This window comes from Cuculus canorus, chromosome 1, assembly GCF_017976375.1.
Source record: "Cuculus canorus isolate bCucCan1 chromosome 1, bCucCan1.pri, whole genome shotgun sequence".
NCBI classification, from domain to species: Eukaryota; Metazoa; Chordata; class Aves; order Cuculiformes; family Cuculidae; genus Cuculus; species Cuculus canorus.
Genome location: NC_071401.1, coordinates 209,199,788 through 209,224,322, shown reverse-complemented (window position 1 = coordinate 209,224,322; position 24,535 = coordinate 209,199,788). Strand labels below are relative to the sequence as shown.

The following is a 24,535-nucleotide window of genomic DNA, read 5'->3' as shown; positions in this document are numbered from 1 at the left end:
ATAGCAAGACAATGCCCCCCCGACAACCCACATCGCTCCCCATGCCCTCACCAGTGCGGCTCAGCCCAGGTCCCTCAGCCTTGACCTTGCTGGCGTCGTGGTCCGGCTCCACTGAGATGCGGAAGGGGCTGCTGGGGATCTCCTGGGGTGGGGGGACACAGGGACATGGTGACATGGCCAGGGGTCACCCAGGACACAACCCTACCCAGACTCCATCTCCTGGCCAGGTGCCATCCATCCCCCACAAGGGAACCCCAGAGAGGGACCCCTCCCAACCCACGTCCAAGTGGGGATACCCCCAGTTACTCCAGCCAGGGAGCCTCAAACCCCCTAAGATGCCCCCAGACCCCAACCAGGGATCCCAAAACCCCCTGAAATCTCCACAGACCCCAACCAGGGACCTCAAAAGCCACTGAGATCCCCCCAAATCCTGGGGGTGTAGTTTAGGGACCAAGCGCCCAGTACCTGGTTGGCGAAGAGGACCATGATGGTGTAAAGCCCAGCGCCCGGTGGTGTGTACTTCACCGTGAAGGTGTCGTTGTCATTTTTGATGATGTCAAAGTCAATGTCGGCCTCCAGCGGCCCCACCACACCAGGAGCACACTTGATCCCAATGCTGACATCACCTGGGAGGTGGCCCCACCATCAGCACCACATCAGCCCACTCTGCTGGGGTGACACCAGGGGATGGGGCTGCACCAGGACCAGGGACTAAGGACCAGAACTGGGGATGCTGGACTGGGGATGTTGGACCAGAGGTGCTGGACCAGGACTGGGAACATTGGACCAGGACCAGGGGCCTTGGACCAGGAATGGGGATGCTGGACTGGGGATGTTGGACCAGGGACGCTAGACCAGGAACAGGGACATTGGACCGGGACCACAGAACACAAGTGCAGTGCCCACAGAGGGGTCTTCATGGTGCCCCTGTGGTGGGTACCCACCCTGCCCGGCCTCGCTGCAGTCGACGGTGAAGTAGGTGGGCTCGTTGGCCTTCAGCCCTGTCTTCTCCACGCCTGGCCCATAGACCTTCACCCTGCCAGGGTGGCTGCCCTCACCCACGTTCACCTGCAGGCAGGGGATGTTACCAGCAGGCACCCGGGGTGCCACCAATCCCATCCCCACCACTGGCTCCTCATGGGACCCCTAACCCCACACCCAGTACTCTACCACCCCATGGGACCTTCATCTCCGTCCCAGCACACCAGAGATATAGGACCTCCATCCCCACTCTGGCTCCACCCCAGCAACCAATGGGACCCTCCCATGGCCACCCCAGCACCCCATCGGTCTGGCACCTCCCCATCTCCATGCCCAGAACCCCATGGCACCCCTTCAGCACCCACACGGAATGGGCTGCGGGGGGTGTTAACACCCCCCCAGGTGATGATGATGGTGTGCTTGATGGCTTTGGTGGGCACGTAGACGCAGCTGTAGGTGCCGTCCCCATTGTCCTTCACCTTGATGTCGATGGGGAAGCCCTCGGCATCCTGCAGGCACCAGGAGGGTATGAAAGGATCCACTGACACCCAGCGGCATCCACCAGCAACCAATGGCACCCAGTGGCACTCAAGACCCACCAGCACCCACTGGTACCCAACAGCACTCAACATCACCCAATGGCAACCACTGGCACACAATAGCCTTCAACATCAACCACACCACCCAATGGCACCCAATAGTGTTCAACTACACCCAATGGCACCCACCAGCACCTAGTGGCAGCTGGCAACACTCACCAGCCACCAATGACACCCAACGGCACTCAACGGCATTCAACAGCACCCACCAGGACCCAATGGCAACCACCAGCAATGGACAGTCCTCAACATCACCCAATGGCACCCAGTGGCACTCAACAGCAACCAACAGCACCCACCACCACCCAATGGCACCCTCCAGAACCCACCAGCAACCAATGGCACCCAACAGCAACCAATGACACTCAACATCACCCAGTGGCAACCAACAGCAAACACCAGCACCCAAGGGCACCCAATGGAACCCAACAGCAACACCCAGCAACCAGTGGCACTCAACATCACCCAACAGCCCCTACCTGTGCATAGAGCTTGAGGGGGCCTTTCCCGGCACCACGGGTGTCGATGGTGAACTCGGCTGGGTGCTCCACAATGCAGCCAGTGGGCTCCAGCCCTGGCCCAAAGGCCTTCACCTGGGAGAGGGAGTGAGGGGGGTGGTTAGCGCTGCACTGGCACCTCCAGCACCCATGGGCACTGTGGGGCACTGTGGGGCACCTTCTCAGGCCAGCAGTCATTGGGGGCCGGCAGGATGTTGGCGATGAATGGGCTGTCCTTGATGTCCTCATCATCACAAACCACGTGGACAGCATAGGCGCCTGGTTCGGTGGGCCAGTACCGCACGTCACAAGAGCCATCCCCACGGTCATCGCACTCAATGCGGGCCTGCGAGGGGCCTTCGATGGAGAATCCTGCACAATGATACCACAGGGGACCTCAGCCTGTGTCCCCAAACGATCCCAGTCCATGGCTCCATCATGGTCACCCTCAGCCCATATCCACATTCCCATGATGGTGGCCCCAGCCCACCACTCCACGGTGGTCACCCTCAGCCCATACTCATGTCCCCATGACAATGGCTTCTAGTCTGTTCTCATGGTTCCATCATGGTGTCTCCCAGTCCACATCCCTGTCCCCATGGTGGTCACACGTAATCTGTGCCCATGTCCCCATCTTCATGCCCCCCACCCTGTGCCCACATCCCCACAATGGTTTCCCCACCCTATGCCCATATTCCCACCAAGGGGCCCCCACCTCACCCTCACATCCCCACCACACTGCCCCCACTCCATACCCATGTCCTCACCCTGTGACCCTGACTGCACACCCATGTCCCCACTATGGGTCTCTCATCCCATACCCTGTTCCCATGCTCACCCAGGGTCCCCACTTCGGTGCCAATGGCCTCCACCACAAAGTCAGCTGAGCGCCCGACAACGCCGCCCTCCAGCCCTGGCCCCCATGCCCGCACCTTCTGGCTGCCCGGCGCTGGTGCCACCTGCACCTCAAATGGGCTGCAGGCACACACGCGTGTCAGGCCCTCATGTGCCCACAGCCCTTGCATACCCTGAGTGTCCCTTGCATGCCCCTTACACACATCCCTGTCTTGCACACCCCAAATGCCCCTTGCACACCCCTAGCCCACCCCATGCATCCACCTTGCACCTATTGCATGCTTCTTGCACACCTCACTCACATCCCCTATCCACCCACCCTGTGCCTCGCACACCCCAAATGCCCCTTGCACACCCCTCACACACACACCTTATCCCCCCATTCTTTACACAACCCTTGCACGCAGCCTCCATGTGGCTTCCATGTCTCTCGCACACCCCTTACACACTCCCACGTCTTGCGCACCTCAAATGCCCCTTGCACACACCCAGCCCACCCATTGTACCTGTTTCACACTTATCCTTTGCATACTCCATGTGTCTCGCACATCCCCACACTCAAACCCCCTTGTAACCCTTACACACCCATTGCACACTCTCCAAGTGCCTCCCACCTCCCTTGCACACCCTACACCCTCTTTCCCTCACTTCCCCCCCACATCCCCCCTCCCCATGCCTTGTGCATCCCTTGCACGCCCCCCACCCTGGGAGCCTGGAGGCAGATGCAGAGCCGGGGGGAGCGCCTGGCATCTGCCCCCAGCCTCTTTGGGCTCCCGGGATGGGGGACACAGGGAGGGGTCCCCGTGCTTTGGAGAGGCTCTGACCTGCGGGGGATGGCATGGCCACCCCACGTGATGGCCACCACATACTTGCCCGGGACACCCGGGCTGTACTCGCACTCATAGACCCCGTCTCCCATGTCACGCACAGACACCGGCTCCTCTGTGCCCGCTGTGTGAAAAAGGCAAGGGATCAACCTGGGGGGAGGGGGCACCCCCAAACTGGGAGTCCCCCCCACCCCATGGGGCCTCCAACCATGCACACAACTCCCATGTATTCCTAAAACCCTGTACATCCTCCATGGGACCCCATGGACCCCCCCAAATAATGCAACCACCCCCAGGCCCCTCTAAAGCCCACCAAACGATGCCACCTCCCTATGAACCCCCTGAAGCCATGTGGGATGCCCATGGATCCCCCAACCATGCACCCCCTCCCCATGGTGGCCCCCAAGCATGTTCCCCCCCAATAAGACCCCCAACCATGCACCCCCCACGACCATCCCCCCACCACGAGATCCCCATGGACCCCCCAAACCATGCACTACCCTACCTTTCCATGCACCTCAACCCCCCACTTACTCCCCTCCTTGGCTCTGGATCACACCTCCTCACCCCTTGCACCCCCACCCTTGACCCCCAACTTTTACTCCCCGCCTTACACCTCCAACCCTTTCACCCATCCAAACCTTGACCCCCACCCTTACTCCCCCCCTCCCCTTTCTCCCAACCCTTTCACCCCCCAACCCTTGACCCCCACCCTTACTCCCCCCTCCCCTTTCCCCCAACCCTTTCACCCCCCAACCCTTGACCACCACCCTTACTCCCCCCAACCCTTTCACCCCCCCAACCCTTTCACCCCCCCAACCCTTTCACCCCCCTCTCCCCTTTCCCCCAACGCTTTCAGCCCCCAACCATTGACCCCCACCCTTACTCCCCCCCAACCCTCTTTCCCCCAACACTTTCACCCCTCTTTGCACTCCCTTGCCCCCCCAACCCTTGCCCCCCACCCTCGCACCCCCTACTCTTTCCTCGGCTCCCCTTGCACCCCTCGCCTTCCAACTCTTGACCTCCAAATCCCTGCACCCCCTCACCCCCCCAACTCTTGCCCCGTGGCCCTCCCACTCACGAGGTCCCCGTGATGCTGATGCACAGCCCCCAACTCTTGCCCCCCAGCTCCTGCACACCCAACTCTCATCCCCCAACCCTTCTTCCCTGGTGCCCCAACTCACCAGCCCCCCAACCCCTGCACCTCTCACCCTTTCCTCCTCTCCCCTTGCTCCTTCCTCACCCCCCTAACCCTTTGCTCCCCCTTACCACCCCTCTCTGGCCCCCCTGCTCACCGGGCCGCCCTCCAAACCCTGCGCCCCTCACCCTTTCCTCCTCTCCCCTTGTTCCCCCTCTGCCCCCCAACCCTTGCATTCCCCAAACCCTGCCCCCCCGCTCACCAGGCCCATTGACACGCAACCCCCCCAACCCCTGCCCCCCACCCCTGCCCTTCTCACCAGGCCCCCTGACGCTGACGCGCAGTTCCCCGGTGCCAGCGCCCTTGGTGAACACCTTGAAGTCTGCCACCTCGTGCACCCGCACGCCCTTGGGCTGCAGCCCCCGGCCCGAGGCCCGGCACACCGACGGTGCACACGCTGCGCAATATGTTCAGCACCACACCACCACGGCAATGGGCACTGAGGGGCCACCACAGGCATGGGTGGCTGTCATGGGGCACCATGGGTATTGGCAGGTACCATGGGGACACTTGGGAACTGATGGGCATCATGGGCCATCACGGGACCACTATGGACAACGATGGGTGTCATAGGCCATCATGGGTGCTGATGGTTGTCATGGGCCACCATGAGCATTGATAGGCATGATGAGAACATCAAAGAATGGATGGGTGCCATGGGGACACCTGGGAACTGATAGGCATCATGGGCCACTATGGACAATGATGGGTGCCAGGCAGCCACCACAGGCATTGGTAGGTACTGATGGGTGCCATGGGGACACCCGGGAATTGGTGGTGTCATGGGGCCTCCCAAGGAATTGTTGGGTACCATGGGGCCGCTATGGGGGGGTAGGGTCTCATAGGACAACCCTGTGGCTATGGACAACCAACAGGGCACCATGAGGCCACCACGGGCCCTGATGAGTGCCATGGGGCCACCACAGGCACCAACAGATGCCATGGGGAGCAGGTGGGGACCCCGGGGCAGGTCTCACCTTCAGCCACGTTGACAGTGAAAGGGCTCTTGGGGATCTGGGTACCAGCATAGGTGACACAGATGGTGTGTGGCCCCTGCAGCACGGGCCGATAGGTGCAGCGGAAGATGTTGTCTCCTTTGTCCTCCAGCATCACCTCCACCGTGTCCTGACGGCCCTGGGGGTCCACGATCACCACCCCTACATCGCCCGGGCCAGCCCCTGCCGCCACAGAGACATGGGCTCAGTGGACCAGGCCACACCATGGCCATGCCACCATGAGGAAGTGGCCTTAGTGCCACTAGGCCATGCCATGCTCATGCCACCATGAAGATGTGGCCTCAGCACCACCAGGCAATCACATGGCCACCCCACCATGACAACACGGCCTCAGCACCACCAGGCCTCGCCATGTCAATGCCACCATGAGAACATGGCCCCAGTTCCACCAGCCATCCCATGGCCACACCACCATGAAGATGTGTCCTCAAAGCCACCCAGCACCACCATCACCATGCCCCACCTTGGTGCCACTGGGCCACACCACATGCCCACACCTCCTGTGTGTGGTAGCCAACTGTGCCCACCTGCGGTGTAGATGTCGAAGTAGGTGGGTTTGTTGGCCACATTGCCCACAGGCTCCAGGCCAGGCCCACGAGCTGTCACTTTGCTGGCGTCGCCCAGGGCCATGGCCACATTGACCCCAAAGGGGCTCTTGTCAATGTTCTGCCCCGCAAAAAGCACTGTCACCTGCAGATACAGCAGTGTCAGGGGGATCATGTCACCCACCAGCACCCAGTGACACCCCAGGGCACCCCAAAACGCCTTGAGGACCTCAAAATCCCCCCAAACCCCAACCAGGGACACCAAACTCCCCTGAGATCCCCCCCAAATCCCAACCAGCCCCCCCCCACCATGGATGCTCACCTTGTGGAGCCCCCCAACCTTAGGGACATAAGTGACACTGTATGTCCTCTTCTTGTCATTGTTGGGGACCACCTTGGCCTGGAGGTAAGAACCCCAAAAATTCAGAGGGCTGACACTGAGCTGGGCCTCCCCTAGTGGGTCCAGGTGGTCCCGGGTGCTCACCCTACCTCCTCAGTGTGGCCTTCAGGGTCCTCCACGTAGACCAGGACCTCGCCTACCCCTGCCTCCAGGGTCTCCACAGTGAACTGCGCTGGCCTCAGCACCACGTTCCCATGGGGCTCAATGCCTGCGGCACTTGGGGGTCAGGGGGCAGCACCCCACAGCCTCCTCACCCACATCCCACAGATTCACCAGCATTCCATGGGGGGCACCCAGCCCCTGGGGTGCCCTCATCTCCTACAGCATGGGGCCTCCAGGGGGTCCTCAGAGGTGGCAGGGGGACCCAGGGCACCCCCAGACATGGGAGGGGACTCTTGGGGGGCCCTGGGATTGTGTCACAGGGCAAGAGGGGGACCCTGGGGGTGCAAGGGGGTCCCTGGGCATGGGGGGTGGGACCTTAGGGTGACCCTGGGCATGGCGTGGGGAAACTTAGGGGTCCATGGCGGTCCCTGGGCATGGTGGGGGAGATAGGACTTTGGGGTGACACTGGACATGGGGGGATCCCTGAGGGTGCAAGGGGGTCACCAGGCATGTGGGGGGACCTTGGGGTGTCCCCAGGCATGGTCCCCATATCTCCCATCCCCCTGTACCGCTTGTAGCCCCCTGTGCCTCCCATGACCCCAGTGCTCCCTGTACACATTGCACACCCACACGCCCTGTGCCTCCCACATCCCTCACACCCCCCATACCGGGCCCATATGCTCGGGCACGCGTGGGCTGGGGCTGTCGGGCGCGCAGGGGGGCCCCTGGCTTGAGCTTGGCCTTGGGGAACTGGGACAGGTATGTCATCACCGAATGCTCGTCCACGTTGGGGTCCACAATCTCCTCAGGAGCGATCACCTGGTGGGGCAACACCCCAACACCTTCACACCTCGACTCCACCCCAAACAATCTCAGCATCTCCCATGGTTGTGTCATCACCAGGGACCCCCCAAAACCCACCCAGCACCACCCACAGCTGTGTCCTCACCAGGGGTGCCCCAGGGACCCCTCTAGCCCCACCCCCCACCCCCAACACCGACCCAGGGCTGTGTTATCACCGAGGATGCCCCAAGGATCCCCCAAAACCCCAGGGATTCCCAACAAGCCCCACAGCTACATCCTCACTGGACCCTCCAAACCCCACCCCCCCGCCGTGTGTCGGACACCCAACACACCCCGGGACCTCCCAAACTCCCCCAACAACCCCTCTGGCTGCATCCTCACTGTAGCTGCACCAGGGACACCCCCCAAAACCCCAGGGACCCTCCCGATGTCCCCAGTGTCCTCCTAGTCTTCAGGGAGCCCACCCCACCCCCGATACCCAGGGCCCCTCCAAGACCTCCTACACCCCTACAGTCCTTTCTGTGAACAGGGACCCCAAGGACCCTCCCCATGCAAAAGACACCATGGAGACCCCCCTTCACTCCCACATTCCCTCCCATGCCCCCTTTCCAGCTGTGCCTGGGACCAGGGACCCCTCCCAGTGCCTCCAGTACTCCTCCCAGTGCCTGGTGGACACCCAGCATTCCCAGTGTCCTCATTGCCCCCCCTGTGTCCCCAGTGCTCCCAGTAACTGGGAGACACCAATACCCTCTAACACCCCCCGTACCCCCCAGTACCTGGGGGACACCAAGCCAGTCATCCGCCTGCTGCATGGCCTCACGCGCGTTCTGCACCGGCTGCGCAGGGTCCCAATTCTCCCAGTCCGGGCACAAACCTGGGAGCGGCAGGGGGGTGTCACACTGGGGGGTGGCACTCCCTTCCTGCCCTCCCTTTTCTTTGGAGCCTCTCAGTGTCCACCAGTATGTTCCTGTGCCCCCCACTCCGTCTCTCCTAGTGTCCATCCCATTGTCTATCCCCAACATCCTTCAGTGTCTCCCCTACTATCTCCCAGTCTCATCACAGTTTCCCCCACGTATCCCCCATGTCTCCCTAGTGTCCCCACACTCGGGATGCAGTTGTCCTCCAGTGCTTCCAGTGCCCCCATCACCTTCTGTTCCCACGGCATAGTTGTCCCCAGTGCCCTCCATTGCCCCGTACCAGGGGCGCAGCTGTGCACCAGTGCTCCCAAAGCCCCCCATACCTCCCACTGCCTCCTGGCCCCAGGGCACAGCTGTCCCCAGTGCCCCATACCTGGGGCACAGTTGTCCACCAGTGCTCCCAATGCCTTCCCATCACGCCAGTCACGGTGGAAGTTGGTGATGGGCAGCTGGGGGACCTTGTTCTGGATCCAGCCTAGCAGGCGTTGCTTTGGCGTCTGCCGCCGCGCCTCATCCTCCTCCTCCTCCTCCCAGATAGGCATGGAGATGGAGTAGTGCAGGATCAGCGTCCAGATCAGCCCCAGGATCAGCTTCAGGTTCCCATCCACAATCGCCTTGCTGTCTGCAGGAGGGGGTCAGGGCGCCCCAACACCAGAGGGGCACCCCAACACCACTAACATCCCCAAACTGGGAGGGGCATTCCCAAACCAGGCTGGGGCACCCCAATACCCTAGCTCATGGCTGGGGGTCCCTGACACCCCCAAACTGGGAGTGGGTGCCCCAATACCCCAGGGAATGGGCAGGGGTCCCCAACACCCTCGACACCCCAACACTAAGAGGGGGTGCTCCCACACCAGGCAAGGGAACCCCAAAATGGAAGGGCACCCCAATACTCCTGACAACCCCAAACTGTGCTGAGGTGCCCCAAACCCTTGGCCCTCCAAACCGAGATGGAGCACCCCAAAGCCAGGTTGTGGCACCCTGATATCCCAACACCAGGAGGGGGCGCCCCAACACCCACAAACTGTGTTGGGGCACCCCAAAACCCTAAGGCATTGCCCCCCCAACACTCTGGGGTCCCCTCCAGCCCTCGCCCTCCCTGTTGTTGCCCATCCACATCAATGGAAGTGCAGAGGGAGTGGTCCCTGGCTGGAAAACATGGGGCACAGAGGGGGGCAACAACTGGGGAACCCCAACAGCTGGGGAACCCCAACATCTAGGGGCAGGGTGAGCGTAGGGGGCAACGAGGACCCCAGCGTCTGGGCGGTAAATGGGGACAAATTGGGGGCAACATCTGGGGGGACCGCAACTTCTGGGTGACTCCAACATCTGGGGAGGCATGGGGACACATGGCGGACAACATCTGAGGAACCCTAAAAGCTGGGGTGGGCAGGGAGAGTTTGTGGGTGGACCCTGGGGGGGGCACAGAAGTGGGGGTGCAGGGGCACTGGGGTCAGGTGCAAACAGCACCCCCAGTTCAAGGCACATGCAAGCTGGGGAGAGAGGTGAGTGTGCAAGCCAGCATGCAACAGCATGAGCACATGTGCATGAGGGGGTGTGCAGGGGGGCATCGTGCAGCAAGGGGGTCTGTGTCCCCCCTTGTGTGAGCTGGGGCCATATGCAAGGGGCAACTGTGCAAGGGGCAACTGTGCATTCAAAGGCCCATGGCTCCCAAGCTAATAGGGAGCTCAGCGCAGCCTCCCCGTACCGAGCACATCAAGTCCCTTGCACAGGGACCAGGCTGTGGCCCTCACACACTCATCTCATCTTCACATGTCCTCAGCGCTGACCTTGCACACTTATCCCCATTCTGCTCCTCTGCACCACTGTCCTTGCACACTTGCCACACCACCACTCCCCCTTGCACCATCCTTACACTCACACTCAGCCCCATCTCCACTCATCCATCACCCTCCTTGCACACTTGGCCTCTATTCCCACCCCTCTATCACCTCTGTCCTTGCACACTCATTCTGTTTGCGCTTGTCCATTGGCCTTGTTCTTGCACACTCACATCCTGTTCCCACTCCTCCATTGCCCCTATCCTAGCACGCTCACCCTCAAGCCCTATCCCCACTTGTCCATCCCCCCTGCCCTTGCACACTCATTTCCATTTTCAGTTGTCCATTGGTCTTGCCTTTCCACACTCAGCCTCCATTCCCACTCCTCCATCACTTCTACCCTTGCACACTCATCCTCTATTCCCATCCTATCACTTCTGTCCTTGTATATTCACCCCTTCCCACCCCTCCACCCTCTACGCTCACAAACTCACCCCTCCTCCCCCTCTTCCCCCTCTACCCTTGCACACTCATTCCTTCTCACTCCTCCATCACTCCTGCCCTTGCACTTTCATTCCCTATTCTCATTTGTCCATCAGCTTCGCCCTTGCACGCTCATTTCCCATTCCCACTTGTCCATCACTCCTATCCTTGCACACTCATTGCTTGTTCCAACTCGTCCATCACCCCTGTCCTTGTACACTCATTCCCCTTTCTCAGTTGTCTGTCAGCCTTGTCCTTACACACTCAGCCCTCATTCCCACCCTTCCATCACCCCCATCCTTCCACACTCACCGATGGACACCAGCTTGATGTGCTCCCTCTCCAGGAACTCCAAGGCCACGGAGACGTTTTCCAGCTTCATCTGTCGGAAGTTGGGGCGCGGGTGGTACTTGCGTCCCATCTTCTTCTGGCTGAGAACCTCCAGGAGGGCGATGAGGCGCAGCCCATCGCTCAGGTCCCGCTGTAGGTCCCCGATCCGCTTGTGCACGCACTTGAGGTGCTCGTTGCACCAGCGGGTGAAGGTGTTCTGCTGGATCTTCTTCCAGGGAGCATCCTCTGCAAGGTCCTTCTCGGTGGCCGGTAGCTCCTCCGGCTCCTCGGTTGTCTGCACCTCATAGTTGGAGTTCATGGTAGTGGTGGTGGTGGGTCCTGGTGGGTTCCTGCTGGTAGGGCTGTAGACCAAGCTGGGTCTTGGTGTCCTGGGTGAAGGCGCTAGGTCACTCCTGGTGTCTGTAAAGGGGGTCCTGCGTGGAGTCTGAAGTCAATCCCGGTGCCTGGGCTGGAGTTCCTGGATAGGTCCTGGTGTCCCAAGGGTATCCTGGGTCAATGCAAGTGCTCGGGGTGGGGGTCCCAGTTCCTGGTGGCAAACTTGGTGCTAGGGGACAGGGTCGCAGTTCCCAGAGTCAATCCCGGTGCTGGTGTCCTGGGTCAGTCCCTGGCTCGATCCCGGTTCCCAAAACAGGGTCCCAGTTCCCGGTGTCAGTCCTGGTGCCCTGGATCAGTCCCGGTGCAAATTCCCGCGGTCTGGAGTAGAACCCCGAGGGACCTGGGGTCTGGATGGGTCCTCGGACCGATTCCCGGCAGATCCCAGTCGGTTCCTGGTGCAGAGCAGCGGCTCCCGGCGGGGTCCGGACCGGTGCCCGGCGGGTCACGGGTCGGTTCCCGGTGTGGATCCCGGTGCGGGGCAGCGGCTCCGGGCGGGCTGTGGGGTCCGGAGAGACTCCCGGTAGGTCCCGGTGCGGAGTAGGGTCCGGTGGGTCCCGGAGCGAGCAGCGTGGCAGGGTCCGGTGCGGAGCGAGGGTCCGGTGCGGGGTGCGGAGCGAGGGTCCCGTGCAGTCGCGTTCGGCGGTGCCGGGGGCGGCGGCGCTTTAAGTGCTCCTGGTCCGGTCCCGCCCCGAGCGGGGCGGGGGGGTCGGGGGGGGAGCCCTGAGCGCAGCCGCTATTTATAGCCCGGACTCGGCACCCGCGCCCCAACGCAGGCACCCCCAAACCCCAGGAGCCCGAAAACTCCCCACCCACAAAGCCCCAAGCACCGGCACCCCGAAACCTTCACACCGGCAAAGCCCTCAAACTCCTGCACTCCCAAACACCGGGCAGCAGCACCCCCGAACCCCGGCATCCCCAAAGCTGTGCACTCGCAAACATTAGGCACCGGCACCCCAGAACCCTGGCACCCTGAAACCTCCAGACCCCCAAACCCTGGCAGTCCTCGACCCTGAAAACTCCACACCAGCAAGCCCTCACACCTACAAACCCTGGGCACTGGCCCCCCCAGACACCAGCACTCCAAAACCTCCACATCCCCATACACTGGCACCCACAAACCTCTGCACCTCCAAACACTTGAACACCAGCACCACTGAACCCCCACACTCCCAAACACCAGGCACTGGCACCCCTAAACACCCAAGCCCTCAGCACTCAGGGCATCCTAGCACCGTCGCACCCAAATACCCCAGCACCCCAACAACAACGGGCACCCCTATACCGGGCACCCCAATACTTGGCACACCAATGCCCTGACACCCCAGACATCCCAATATCCTGAGCAGCCTGGATTCCCAATACCCAGCACTCCAACACCCCAAGCAGCAGGGCACCCCAATACCTGGCGTTCCAGCATCCCAATACTTGGCACCCTGGCACCCTGATACCACGCATCCCAATACCCAGCACCTTGGGCACCCCAATACCGGCTACCCCAACACTCCATGTACCAGGGCACCCCAGTTCCTGGCAGCCCAATATCCTGGGCAGATGAGATCCCAAATACCCCAGGCACCAGGGCACCCTGATCACGGGCACACCAGGACCTCAGGCACCCCAATACCCCAGACACTAGGGCACCCCCATACCTGGCACCCCAACAACCCTATATCCTGGCACCAAGGCACCCCAATACCTGGGTCCCTGATACCTGGCACCCAGGCGCTAGGGCACCCCAATACCAGGTACTCCAATACATGGCACCCTGATACCCCAGCAGCAGGGCATCCCCGTACCTGGCACCCCAATATCCTGCTCTCCAGGGCACCCCAACACCCTGGCAGTAGGTGACCTCAAAACCTGGCACCCCGACATCCAACACCTCGGGCACCCCAACGCTGGGCAACCCAGCATCCTTGGCACTCCAATACCAGGTACTCCAGCACCCCAACACCATTGTCCCCCAAGACCTCTCGGGATTCCTTATCCAGGACTCCACAAAAACTCCCATAATAACCAACCCCCCAGGATATCATCAAGACCCCCCCATCTCCCTTAGGCCACCCAAACACCCTCAGGACCCCCAGAAACCTCCAGGATCCCACCAAGACACACACTCTGCCCAGGACCCCCAGACACCCCCAGCCCCCATCAAACACGACCCCCAAACGCCCATCGCCCCATGTGCCTCAATTTCCCCATCCCTGTATCTCATGGAGGGGGGGGTCCTTCATGCTGCAGGGTGCACCAGACCACCCCTCCCAGCCCCGCAGTCCCCCTCCATCTCTAATGCCCCCCCAACCCCCCTGGCACCCTGGCAGATGTGGGTCCTTGGGGAGGGTAATGTCCTCTCCCCCCACATCCCGTGACTCAGTTTCCTCCCCCCCGCGCCCCGCCATGGAGGAGGGGTGTGTGAGAGGGGGGCACCTGGGAGCCGGGGGGGGAATCCCACAGGGTGAGAGGGTCAGGGGGTGCAAGTTCCTTTCCCCTCCCGTGACTCAGTTCGCCCCCCCCCCCCCCCCCCGATATGAGATGGGGCGGGGGGGGGGGGGGGGGGGGGGCTGCGCCAGCACCTAAAAATACCCCAGGGAGTCAGAGGCACCAGGGATACCAGGAGAGGACGACACCGGAGGGGCACCCATGGGGGTGCCCCCACCCCAGGGACCCTCGTAGAGATGGCAGCTGGGAGGGGGGAACAGCTGGGGCAGGGGTGTGAAATGAGGGGGTCAGGGTGTGGAGGTTCAGAGGGGTCAAAAGGGTCAAAATGGTTGTCAGGGTGAGGGGGGTCAGAGGGATCAGGGTGTAGGGGAATCGGGGGGGGGCAAAAGGGAGGAGTCAGGGTGTTCTAGAGGGGGACAGGGTGCCAGCCCAAAACCCCAGCCCCCCTCAGAGCCCTGCACCCCAATCCCCCAGGCTCTGCTCCCCCTGAATCCTCAGTGCCCCAAACACCGGCATTCTCACACCCCCAGACTCTGCGCCCCCAACCCATGAAATCCCTGAAACATCGGTGCTCCCAAACCCCAGCCCCTCAAAAATCAAAGGCGGCTGTGCAGGGGGGAGCTTTATTGGAGGGGTCAGGGTGATCAAGGGGGTGGGGGGCAGGATGTTGGGGGACTCAAGGTGCTCGAGGGGGGCTCAGGGTACTGGGGGGTCAGGAAGATGGGGGGGCATCAGGGTGCTGGGGGGGTTAGCATGTTGGGGAGAGGTCAGGATATTGGGGGATCAGGATGCTGTGTGGCGTGCAGGGTGTTGGGGGGTGTGGGGGCTTAGTGGTCCCTCAGGTAGGGGTAGAGGAAGATGATGGTGGCAGCCACGACGAAGAGCAGGAAGGGAACGAAGCTGCCAGTGGTGTCCTGGGGGAGGACAGGGGTCAGGGCCACTCCCGAGTGGACCTCCTGAACTCCCAGTGTCCCCCCCGCCGATCCCTGTGTACTCCCCCGGGCGTACCTGGCTCGGTGTCCCCTCCAGCCACTGCAGATCGGGGTCCTCGGTGGAGAGACCCACCAGGGTCTCAGGCGACCTGGAGGAGAGCAGGGGGTGCAGGGGACAGGGAGACAGGGGACATGGGGACGGCGGAGTGGGGGAAAGGGGACAGGGGACAGGGTGGGACATGGGGACATAGGGAGAGGGGAACAGAGGTAAACACGGGGACAGGGGTACATGGGGATGGGGAGAGAGGGGGACAGCGGGGACAGAGGGACAGGGGGATGGGGGAGAGAGGGACATAGAGACAGCAGGACAGGGAGACATAGGGACAGGGGGAGAGAGGGACATAGGGGCAGGGTTACCGGGGACAGGGGGCTGAGGGATTGGGATCCCGGCAGGCACAAGGGCGGGGACATAGGGGTTCCAGGGAGTCTTGAAGTCCCATGGGGCTGGGGTCCCTGGGGAGCAGTACCGGTGTCGGGGAACATCGGGGTGATGGCAGATGTGGTGGTGGCACTGCAACAACTCCCAGTACTTCTCGTTCAGTGCCTTCCGCTGCGCCCGCAGCCTGGCCAGCTCGTCTGTGGGCACCAGCAGCTAAGCCCCATGGCACCACGACCCTGCCTCACAGCACTGTGTCCCATCCCACTACGCCAACATCACGAGCCTCTGGCCACCACCCCACCACTCTAAGCCTACCATCCCACCACATCATGGCCACCACTCCACGTCTCCATTCCATGACCACCACCACCACAACACGCCATGGCCACCATCCGATCATGTCATGTCCAACAACCCACCACACCATGGCCACCATTCTACCACACCACGGCCACAAACCCACCACACCATACTCACCACGCCATGGCCACCATCCCACTATGCCATTCCCACCAAACCATGTGCAAGAACCCACCACACCATGGTCACCATCTCACCATACCACGGCCACCAAACCGTTATTCCATGCCCACAAACCCACCACATCATTGCCATCATCCTGCCAAACCATGCCCACCATGCCACGGTCACCATCCAGCCCATCCTATCACACCACGGCCACCAACCCTCCACACCATGATCATCATCCCACCACACCACAAGCACCACCCAACCACACTGTGGCCACCATCCCACCACACCATCCCCAACAACCCACCACATCCTGCCCACCATCCCAGCCCATCCCATCACGCCATGACCACCATCCCAAGACCACCATCACGCCATGCCCAACATTTCACCACCGCACCACGCCAAGCCCACCAACTCATGCCACCATACCATGCCCGCTACCCCATGGCTCCATGGCCTCCCCACCATGTTGTTACCCTGGAGCCGCGCCACCTCGGCACTGGCATTGCAGTGCTGGGTCTCCTTGAGTTGAGCTTTGGTGCGCAGCGCGTTGGCCTCCAGCTGGTACTGGGCGCAGAGCTCCTGCCCACGTCGCAGCTTGGCCTGCAGCCTGGCCAGCTCCTGGCGCAGCCTGGTGGCCACCATTGCCTGCTGCCCAGCCTCCGCCTGCGCTTCCGCCCGCTCTGCCTGCGCCCGTGCCAACACCTGCTCCAGCCGCCCCAGCTGCGCCCGGTGCCCAGCCTGCAGTGCCCCCAACTCGGCTTGCAGCGCCTGCAGGTCTGCTGGGAGAGGGCACCGGTGGGCACCGACGCAACCAGGGCACGGGCCAGATCAGGGGTGTCCATGCCCATGGGCTGCCCATCACCCATGGGATGCTGGTTCCCAATGGTGCCCATCCATAGGGTGCCCATCACCTCTGACAGCCAGTTCCTGGGGCTGTCCATCTCCATGAGTTGCCCCTCCCCATGGAGTGTCTATCTCGTGGGTGCCCATCTTCATGGGGTGCCCATACCTGGAGTGCCCATTTTGGGGTGCCCGTTTCTGGAGGTGCGTATCAGCCCTGGAGTGCCCATCACCCTTGGAGTGCCCATTTGCAGGTGTGCCTGTCCTTGGGCGTGCTCATCTTCATGGGGTGCCAATTCTCGGTGTGACCATCCCAGGGGTTGCCCTTCATCATTGGTGTGGCCAGCCTGGGGGTTGCCATTTGTAGGGTGTCTGGTTGTGGGGGTGCTCAGTTGTGGGAGACTCTGTTTGTGGAGGCTCCCCAATAGTGGGTGTGCCCGGTGGGGTCTCTGGTTGCAGGGTGCCCCTCTGTGGGCATCCCAGTTTTGCGGGTGCCCATTTGGGAGGGATCCTGTCCATGGGGGTCCCCATTTGTAGGGTGCCAGATTATAGAGGTCCCCCATTTATGGGATCCCTGGTTATGGGGGTGCCCATTTGTGGGGGTCTCTATTTGCGGGAGTCCCTGATTGTGGGGGTCTCAGATTGTGGGGGTCCCCGGTTATGGGGGTGCCTAGTTTTGGGGTGGCCCCATACAGCCCCCCCCCCCCCCCGGTTTGAGGTCCCCTTTTCTGGGGTGCCCGGTTTTGGGGTCCCCCAGCATCCCCATTTTTGGGGTCCCCGCCCCACTCACTGCGCGCTGAGGGGGACCCGCACGGCTCCATGGCGGCTCTGTTTCCGGAGGACCCCGCACCCCAACGGCGGCCCCGGGGGCGCCCGGGCCTGCGATGGCGTCTCTGGTTGCCATGGAAACCGCCCCCACGCCCCACCCCCGCGCCATGGCTGGGTCAGGGAGGGCCCTGCCTGCTGCCCTCTCCCACTGCCTCGTAGTGCTCACTCCCAGTGCTCCCTCCCAGTGCCCCTCAGCTCCCTCCCAGTAGCCGCACAGTCGCCTAGTGCTGCCCATCCCTCCCATTGCCACTGCCCCCTTCTAGTACCCCGCACTACTCCCTCCAAGTGCCCCCCTGGCCTCCCTCGTGCCTCCTCCCAGTGGCCCACAGCGCACCCTCCCAGTACCCTACCCAACCACCCCCGTGCTGCCGCTCTCTGCCAGTGCACCCCCCCCACTGCCCCCAGTGCCCCGCAGCTCCCTCACAGTGTCCCCCCTCAGCCCCCCCCATTGCTGCAGCCCCCTCCCAGTACCCTTCCCCCCAACACCCCCAGTACTGCCACCCCCTCCCAGTGCCCCCAGGCCTCCAGTGCCCAGCCAGTGCTGCTGCTCTCTCCCAGTACCTCAGGGGAAGTACAGTCCAGCACTGCCCAGTATGGCCCAGTATGGCATGAGATATCCCATTATAGCCCAGTACGGCATGAGATGTCCCATTATAGCACAGTACAGCCCAGCATTGCCCTGTGCAGCTCAGTACGGTCCAGTATAGCCCGGAACAGCCCAGCCCAACCCTGTACCACACAGCACAGTCCAGTACAATAGAACACAGTGCAGCCCGGTATGACCCAGTACAGCCCCATATGGCACAGTACAGCCCAGCACAAACCAGCACAGCCCAGTACAGTGCAGACGAGTATGGCCCAGTACAATACAATCTGATCCAGTACAGTCCAGTAACACACAGCACAACCCAGTACAGCCCAGCACAGCCCAGTGCAGCCCAGAATAGTACAGGTAGGTCCAGTGCAGCCCAGTACAGACCAGTACGGTCCCTCCACTCCACCTGCCCTTTTATAGGCACCCCCAGCCCAGGGCAGGGGGGGCTCCAAGCGCCCTTAATCCGCCCCTAAGCAGCTTCTGCTCATCCTTCCTGCCCCTGCTACTGGGGGTGCAGAGTTGGGGGGGGGGGCAGGAAAGGGGGTGCAGGGCTAGGGGGGGCAAGAAAAGGTTTGAACTCATCCGGGATTTGAACCACAGACCCCATATACCCCACGAGAGGATCCTGGCCGGAGACCAGCAAGCAGGTGGAGGCACGGGGTGGGGCTGGAGCCAGAGGGGACCCTAAAGTGAGCACAGTCCCCTCGTCCCCCAAACAGCTCCCCCAAAGTGAGCGCAGCCCCCCCCACCTCCCAAACAGCTCCCCCAAAGTGAGCACAGTCCCCCTACCCTGCACATCCAAAAGTGCCTCCCCCAGCACTCTTGTCCAATGGGGTGTTCCTCTGCCACCCAGAGTGCCCTTCAGCACCCCAGCCACCCCTGCCCCATAGGAACCCTTCCTTGTCCCATAGGGTCATGCCCCCCAGCATCCCATTCCTCCCACCCCATAGGGACCTTACCCCACCCCAAAAGGTCCCCCCTGTTACCTCATACCGCCATCCCATGGTGACCCCCACTCTTGTCTCGTGGGGTCCCCCTCCAGCACTCCATTCCCTTACCATCTCATAGGGTTCTCCCAGCCCCCCCTGCCCCATAGGGACCTCATTCTGCCCCCCAGTGCCCACCCCCCAGCACCCCATTCCCATAGGGACCTCACCCTGCTGCATAGTGCCAACTCCCCAGCATCCCCTGTCCCATGGTATCCCCCCTTATCCCATGGGGTCACTCCTAGCACTCCATTACCCCCTGCCCAGTAGACTCCCCCCCACTCCATATGGACACCTTCTTGTCCCAAGGGGTCCCCCCAACACCCTCCCTGTCCCATGACTTCACCCTACCCCATAGGGGGTCCCCCCTCTGTTCCCGCCCCATAGTGTCCTCCCAGGTCTGGGGGCACCATCCTCCACCCACCCTCCCCCCCGCCACCAATCGGCTCGGGGGGCTCAGGGGAGCTCAGGGCGCTCATCCTGGCTGAGCCCCTCGTAATCCCTGAGTTTGCCGGGGATGAGGGCCCTGATCCCCCTCAGCCCTGTAAGCGGCTTGGCCAGCGTAGGGTATATCAGAGGGGGAGGGTGGGGGCCACCGCCACCCCCTCCGTCCCCACCACCATGTCGGGTGACGAGGAGTTCTACCTTTTCAAGAACGCGTCCTCAGTGGGGCCCTGGGATGGCCCCCAGTACCATATTGCCCCACAGTGGGCCTTCTACCTGCAGACCGCCTTCATGGGCTTTGTTTTCCTGGTGGGGACACCCCTCAATGCCATCGTCCTGGTGGTCACTGTCAAGTACAAGAAGCTGCGGCAGCCACTCAACTACATCCTGGTGAACATATCCTTCAGTGGCTTCATCTCCTGCATCTTCAGCGTCTTCACGGTTTTTGTCTCCAGCTCCCAGGGCTACTTTGTCTTCGGCAAGCATATGTGTGCCTTGGAGGGCTTCGTGGGGGCCACTGGAGGTAGGCAGGGGTGGCCACCAAGGGTTGGTTGGGCTGTAGGAGCTGGGATCACCACCATGGTTTGTGGTGGGGCTGTAGGTAGGGTTGATCATCATGTTCTGGTAGGGCTGTAGGAGCTGAGGTGACCCCACCATGCTCTTGTGGGGCTGTAAGAGCTGGGGTGACCATCATAGTTTGTTGTGGGGGTGTAGGTAGAGTAGACCATCAAGGTCTGTGGTGGGGATGAGCACTGTGGTCTGCAACAACTCCATCTCCAACAGCTGTTGGAGTTGAGGTGACCATCATGGTCTGGTGGAGCAGTAGGAGTTGGGGGTCACCACCATGGTTTAGAGGGGCCATAGGTAGGGTTACCCATCATGGTTTGTGGTGGGGCTGTAGCAGCTGTGGTGACCACCTGGTAAAAGTGCCTGGTAAAGTGGTGGGGATCCGTGGGCCATGGGTTAAGATCCTGATGTCCCCCCAGGGCTGGTGACTGGGTGGTCCTTGGCCTTCCTGGCATTCGAGCGCTACATCGTCATCTGCAAACCCTTTGGCAACTTCCGCTTCAGCTCCAAGCATGCCCTCATGGTGGTGGCAGCCACCTGGGTCATTGGCGTCGGCGTCGCCGTGCCCCCTTTCTTCGGCTGGAGCAGGTGGGGGGCACAGGGTGCTGGGCGGGGAGGCATGGGGTGCCATGGGGTGCTATGGGATGCATGGGGTGCTATGGGATGTCGTGGGGTGCCATGAGAAGCCATGGGTGCTGTGGTGTGTCACTGGGTGCCATAGGAAGCCACGGTGCCATGGAGTGTCATGGGGTGCCACGGGGTTCCACTGAGTCCTGTAGGGTTCTATGGGGGTTCCATTGGGTGCCATGAGGTGTTATGGGATGCTGTGGGAAACCATGGGGTGCTATGAGGGTGCCATGGGATGCCATGAGATGTCATTGGATGCCATGGGGTTCCATTGGGTGCCATGGGATGCTATGGGGGTGCCACGGAGTGCTATGGGGTCCCATGGGCTGTCACTGGGTGCCATGGGCACCCCCCATCCCGGAGCAGAGGGTGAGCACATGCCCCCACAGGTACGTGCCCGAGGGGCTGCAGTGCTCCTGCGGCCCCGACTGGTACACAGTGGGCACCAAGTACAAGAGCGAGTACTACACTTGGTTCCTCTTCATCTTCTGCTTCATCGTCCCCCTCTCCCTCATCATCTTCTCCTACTCCCAGCTGCTCAGCGCCCTGCGTGCCGTGAGTCCCTGCCGTGCTGCCCACTCTGGTGCCACCCACTGGCCAGGGTGGGAGGGTAGAGGGGAGGAAGGCAGGAGGATGGAGGGATATGTGAAGGGATGGAAGGAGGGGTGGAGAGATGGAGGGTGCACAGGATGGTGGGAAGGAGAACAGGAGGATGGAGAGATGGATGGGGATGGATCAAGGGATGATGGATTTGAAGGATGGAGGGAAGAAGGGATGGAGGGATGAAAGGATGGAAGGTTAGCTGGAGGGAGGGAGGGAGTGGTGGAGGGAGGGTTGGAGGGATGGAAGGAGGGAGGGTTGGATTGATGGAGGAGTCAAAGGATGGAAGGAAAAAGGGAGGGAGAGATGAAAGGATGGAAGGTTGGATGAAGCGAGCAATGGAGGGAGGGATGGAGGGAGAGATGGAGGAATGGAGAAATGGAGGATGGGCTGGAGGGGTGGAGCATGGACAGGATGGAAGGAAGCAGGGCAGGAGGACAGTAGAAATGGCAGCATGGTGGGATGAAGGGAGGCAGGGCTACTGGGACCAAAGATGAAGGGCAGGAGGCTTGGCCAGGCACCAAGGCTGGGCCCTGACCCTGCTATGGGTGCAGGTGGCAGCGCAGCAGCAGGAGTCAGCCACAACGCAGAAGGCAGAACGGGAGGTATCTCGCATGGTGGTGGTGATGGTGGGCTCCTTCTGCCTCTGCTACGTGCCCTACGCCGCCCTGGCCATGTACATGGTGAACAACCGGGACCACGGCATTGACCTTCGCCTGGTCACCATCCCTGCCTTCTTCTCCAAGAGCGCCTGCGTCTACAACCCCATCATCTACTGCTTCATGAACAAACAGGTGCCTCGGGACACCCTGGGACATCTTGGGACACCTGGGCAATGGGGAGATCCTAGGGCACCCAGGTGATGGGGAGAAACTGGGACACCTGGGAAACTGGGACATCCAAGAAACCCAGGCAACAGGGACACCTAGGACACCCTGGGCAATGGAGAAAAGGATGGAGCCTTGGGCAGCCTGATTTAGTGGGATGTCCCTGCCCGTGGTGGGGGGGGGTTGGAACTAGATGATCTTTAAGGTCCCTTCCAACCCAAACTATTCTACGATTCAATGATTCTACGATTCTATGAAAACCTGAGACACCCAGAGAATGGGGAGATCCTGGGACACCTGGGGAATGGGAAGATCCTGCAGACAACTGGGTGATGGGGACAGCCAGGGTGGTCAAGGACACCTGGGGACCAGGAACACAGGGACCAGCATCATCCAGGGATGCCTAGGAACACTGGGGACACATGGGGAACGGGATGCCTGGGGACACCCAGATGTGCCCATCTCCAAGCCTTGGAGGTTCCATCTTCCCAGGGACAGGAGAGGGGGCCATGGTAGCACCAGGAACTGGGGCCAAGGTGGCACCAGGGATGAGAAGTGTCCCAGGCTGGGGACAGGGGATCCGGCGCTGATCTGTCTGCATTCCCATGCCCAGTTCCGCGCCTGCATCATGGAGACGGTGTGCGGGAAGCCCATGACGGACGACTCAGACATCTCCAGCTCGGCCCAGAGGACAGAGGTCTCCTCCGTCTCCTCCAGCCAGGTCAGCCCCAGCTGAGGAGCCGCCAGCGCCTGTCTCAGCCCCAGGACCCCTGCTGTGGGGCTGGGGTCACCCCAGGGGTCCAGGGCCTCCCCTTCTGGTGGCCCGGGGTATGGGTGTGGTAGGACAATAAAAGCCACCACCGCGGTGTGAATGCAATGCCGAGCCTGCGTCCGTGCTGGGGACCCCACAGTGCAGTTGGGGGGTGGGTGCTGAGGGGGGATCAGCCTCACGGCGCTATGCTCCACAGCTGCGCAATGCAACAGACCCCACACCCTCATCAGGCACAGGACCCACAAGCGATGATGGGGAAGGGAGCAGGGACACAGCCTCCAGCCATTGGGGTGGGGCTGAGCCTCCTTCCATGGGGCTGGAGTGGTGCTGAGTCACCTTCTATGGGGCTCGGACCCCATTTATGGGCCTAGGGTGGTGTCCCCTTTTATGGGGCTAGGTCCCCATTTGAGGGGCTAGGCTGGTGCTGAGCCCACTTCCATGGGGCTTGGGACTCCATTTGTGGGACATGGGTGGGGCTAAGCCCCCTTCTGTGGGGCAGGGACCCAGTTTGTGGGGCTGGAGCTCAGTCCCCTTCTACGTGGTTGGGATGGGGCTGGGTCCCCATTTGTGGGGCTGGAGTGGGGCAGGGCCCCTGTTTTGAGGTGAAACGGGAGCGATCCCATCCCAAGCGAAGCCCCAAGGCAGCGGATTGGGGTGTAAACGCGTTTATTGGGGCCTCTGGCACAACTGCCACACTCTGGGCACCACAGAATCATCCAGAGAACACGGAATTGTCCAGAGAATACAGAATCACCTGGACATGGACTCATCCCAAGGGAATAAATGTGGGGAGAGGGGACAAAATTAGTGTCTGAGGGCAATGGTGCCACTTCCGAGTCCTTTGGAGGGCGGAAAGCCAAGCGGCAGAGCTGGGAATGGGTCAAATGCTGGGGAACTGGGGCCAAGCACGCCGGAGCTGGGAATGGGGGCAAGCGCCAAAGCTGGAGCTGGGAAATGGGTTCAAGTGCCAGGGCGCCAGAGCTGGGGCCAAGCACGACAGAACTGGGAATAGAGGCAAGTGCCGAAGCCGGAGCGGGGAACGGGGGCACGCGCCAGAGCCAGTGCCAAGTGCTAGAGCTGGTGAGGGGTTTGATGTGTGTGGGGAAGCAGCCAAGGCTGAGAGCATTTGCCATGTGCCAGCGACTTATCCTGGCATTCCCCTCTGTCCAGACATGGGAGCGAGCACCACAGGCCCATGGGGATCGCACACCAGATTCAGGATCCACCACTGCATTACATCAATCTCGTCACAGGGGGACGGGTACACAGAGTATGAGGTTTATACGTGGCACCGGCTGTACTTGGGATCCTCGGAGCCCAATTCCCCAGAGATGCTGGGGCTTCCCTGCAGCACCGAACTCTGTGCGCTGCCGCTGGAGAAGGATCTGCAATGCCGCAGGCTGGTGTGACCCATGTGAGCAACAAGGGGTT

General features: G+C 61.7%; 2 protein-coding genes across 5 annotated transcripts in view; one reads left to right on the top strand and one right to left on the bottom strand.

Annotated features, from left to right (window-relative positions):
- The window catches only part of FLNC (filamin C), a 33,311-nt gene extending 20,931 nt beyond the window's left edge, over positions 1–12,380 (bottom strand). For all 4 annotated transcript variants that reach the window (XM_054083498.1, XM_054083512.1, XM_054083503.1 and 1 more), the window contains exons 1-17: positions 11,318–12,380; positions 9,115–9,363; positions 8,601–8,698; positions 7,689–7,839; positions 7,008–7,126; positions 6,841–6,918; positions 6,501–6,663; positions 5,935–6,135; positions 5,217–5,354; positions 3,757–3,883; positions 2,916–3,052; positions 2,256–2,449; positions 2,060–2,173; positions 1,347–1,490; positions 945–1,068; positions 466–626; positions 52–142 (exon numbers count right to left, since the gene is read on the bottom strand). In XM_054083498.1, the coding sequence (XP_053939473.1) occupies positions 52–142; positions 466–626; positions 945–1,068; positions 1,347–1,490; positions 2,060–2,173; positions 2,256–2,449; positions 2,916–3,052; positions 3,757–3,883; positions 5,217–5,354; positions 5,935–6,135; positions 6,501–6,663; positions 6,841–6,918; positions 7,008–7,126; positions 7,689–7,839; positions 8,601–8,698; positions 9,115–9,363; positions 11,318–11,654 (2,626 nt within the window). In that variant the 5' untranslated portion in view covers positions 11,655–12,380. The remainder of the gene's footprint in view (positions 1–51; positions 143–465; positions 627–944; positions 1,069–1,346; positions 1,491–2,059; positions 2,174–2,255; positions 2,450–2,915; positions 3,053–3,756; positions 3,884–5,216; positions 5,355–5,934; positions 6,136–6,500; positions 6,664–6,840; positions 6,919–7,007; positions 7,127–7,688; positions 7,840–8,600; positions 8,699–9,114; positions 9,364–11,317) is intronic.
- Positions 12,381–19,877: 7,497 nt separating this feature from the next.
- Positions 19,878–23,188, top strand: OPN1SW (opsin 1, short wave sensitive). The gene is made up of 5 exons (XM_009563300.2): positions 19,878–20,234; positions 20,698–20,866; positions 21,295–21,460; positions 22,060–22,299; positions 22,946–23,188. The coding sequence occupies exons 1-5, from the start codon at positions 19,889–19,891 to the stop codon at positions 23,066–23,068; spliced, it is 1,044 nt and encodes a 347-aa protein (XP_009561595.1). The 5' UTR covers positions 19,878–19,888; the 3' UTR covers positions 23,069–23,188.
- The last annotated feature ends 1,347 nt before the right edge of the window (positions 23,189–24,535 follow it).